The sequence below is a fragment of the Gavialis gangeticus genome, unplaced genomic scaffold (assembly GCF_001723915.1).
Source record: "Gavialis gangeticus isolate Ggan-Ray unplaced genomic scaffold, GavGan_comp1, whole genome shotgun sequence".
NCBI classification, from domain to species: domain Eukaryota; kingdom Metazoa; phylum Chordata; order Crocodylia; family Gavialidae; genus Gavialis; species Gavialis gangeticus.
In genome coordinates this window covers 5,564,846-5,565,949 of record NW_017729020.1, presented here as the reverse complement: position 1 = coordinate 5,565,949, position 1,104 = coordinate 5,564,846, and the positions used below count along the sequence as shown (strand labels likewise).

General features: G+C 71.6%; 2 protein-coding genes across 4 annotated transcripts in view; one reads left to right on the top strand and one right to left on the bottom strand.

Annotated features, from left to right (window-relative positions):
* The window catches only part of GGCX (gamma-glutamyl carboxylase), a 20,402-nt gene extending 20,083 nt beyond the window's left edge, over positions 1–319 (bottom strand). The window contains exon 1 of the mRNA XM_019514401.1: positions 1–319. Coding sequence (XP_019369946.1) covers positions 1–58 — 58 coding nt within the window. The 5' untranslated portion in view covers positions 59–319.
* Positions 320–594: 275 nt separating this feature from the next.
* The window catches only part of VAMP8 (vesicle associated membrane protein 8), a 7,214-nt gene continuing 6,704 nt past the window's right edge, over positions 595–1,104 (top strand). Inside the window, exon 1 of one of the 3 annotated variants that reach the window (XM_019514404.1) lies at positions 595–807. The gene's annotated coding sequence lies outside the window, so the exon portion shown is untranslated. Of the gene's footprint in view, positions 808–859; positions 981–1,104 lie in introns of those variants that run through there. The other 2 variants (XM_019514403.1, XM_019514405.1) reach the window with 2 other exon arrangements.

The window sequence follows — 1,104 nt, the reverse complement described above, 5'->3', positions numbered from 1 at the left end:
CCCCCGGGCCCGGCGGGGGCCCAGCACGCGGCCTCCGGCGGGGGTGCGGCTCCTGCATCGGGACAGCTGCGAGGCGGGGGGTCAGGGTGGGATCGCTGCCCCTCACTCTCGACACGTAGTCTCCGCCCCCCGCAACCCCCGCCCTGGAACCCCTCAGGATCAGCGCCGGGGCTCCCCAGGCAGCGCCAAGGGAGGAAAAGAAGCCCGACCCCAACCTCCGTCACGTAACTCCACAGAGCCCAAGCGTCCGAGGGTCCCAGGCGGGGAACCGAACCGGGTACCTGGAGGGCGTTCCCTGGCCGAGTGACGTTGCCAGGCCCCGCCCCTCCCCCGTTACTGAGAGACACCGCGCCCCGCCCCCTTCCCTCAGCTCCGCTCTGCCGCGGACACGTCACCAACGGCGGTCGCCAAACGCGGCGGCGTCAGTTGTCGCAAGAATGGGACTGGCGCTTTACGGCGGCACCTGGAAACCCTCATCCCTTCCCCAGGCAGCCTTCCGCGCATGTGCAATGAAGGCGGGGGGGGTGCTCCCTGGCGGCAGAGTCCCGCAAGGAGAAAGCCCGGCAGCGGGGGGCAGTGGTTAGAGTGGGGCGGAGCCCGGACGCCTGGGTTCTCTCCTGCCAGTGCCCCTCACTCCTGGCTTGCCCCCCCGGTGCCCCTCACTCCAGCCCCGGTGCTCGGCGCTGTAGAGCTTTAAACCGCGAGGGAGGTGCCGGCACCTGCTGGGGCGGGGCGGGGCGGCAGCAGGAAGCTCGCAGCTTGCCCCGAGCTCAGGCACCAGGAAGCGGCGGGACCCCAGCGGGGTCGGTGAGCGGGGGCTGGGCCAGGGGACCGGGGACCCAGGTGTCCGAGCCGCTCGGAGTTGAGGGAAGAACCCGGGCGCCCCCCATGACTACCGCCCCCCGTGAGCTCCCAGATCTGTGGAGGGACCCAGGCGTCCGAGCTCCCCCCCACCCAAAAGGGAAGTCCGAGGCTCAACGGCCCCACCGCAAGTGGGATGTGGCAGTTGCCCGGTGCTCTCGCTCCCGACCTGCAGCTCCCCTCCTGACCCGGCGCCCCCTCCCTGCCTGATGCCCCTCGCTCCAGGACCTGTTGGGACATGGC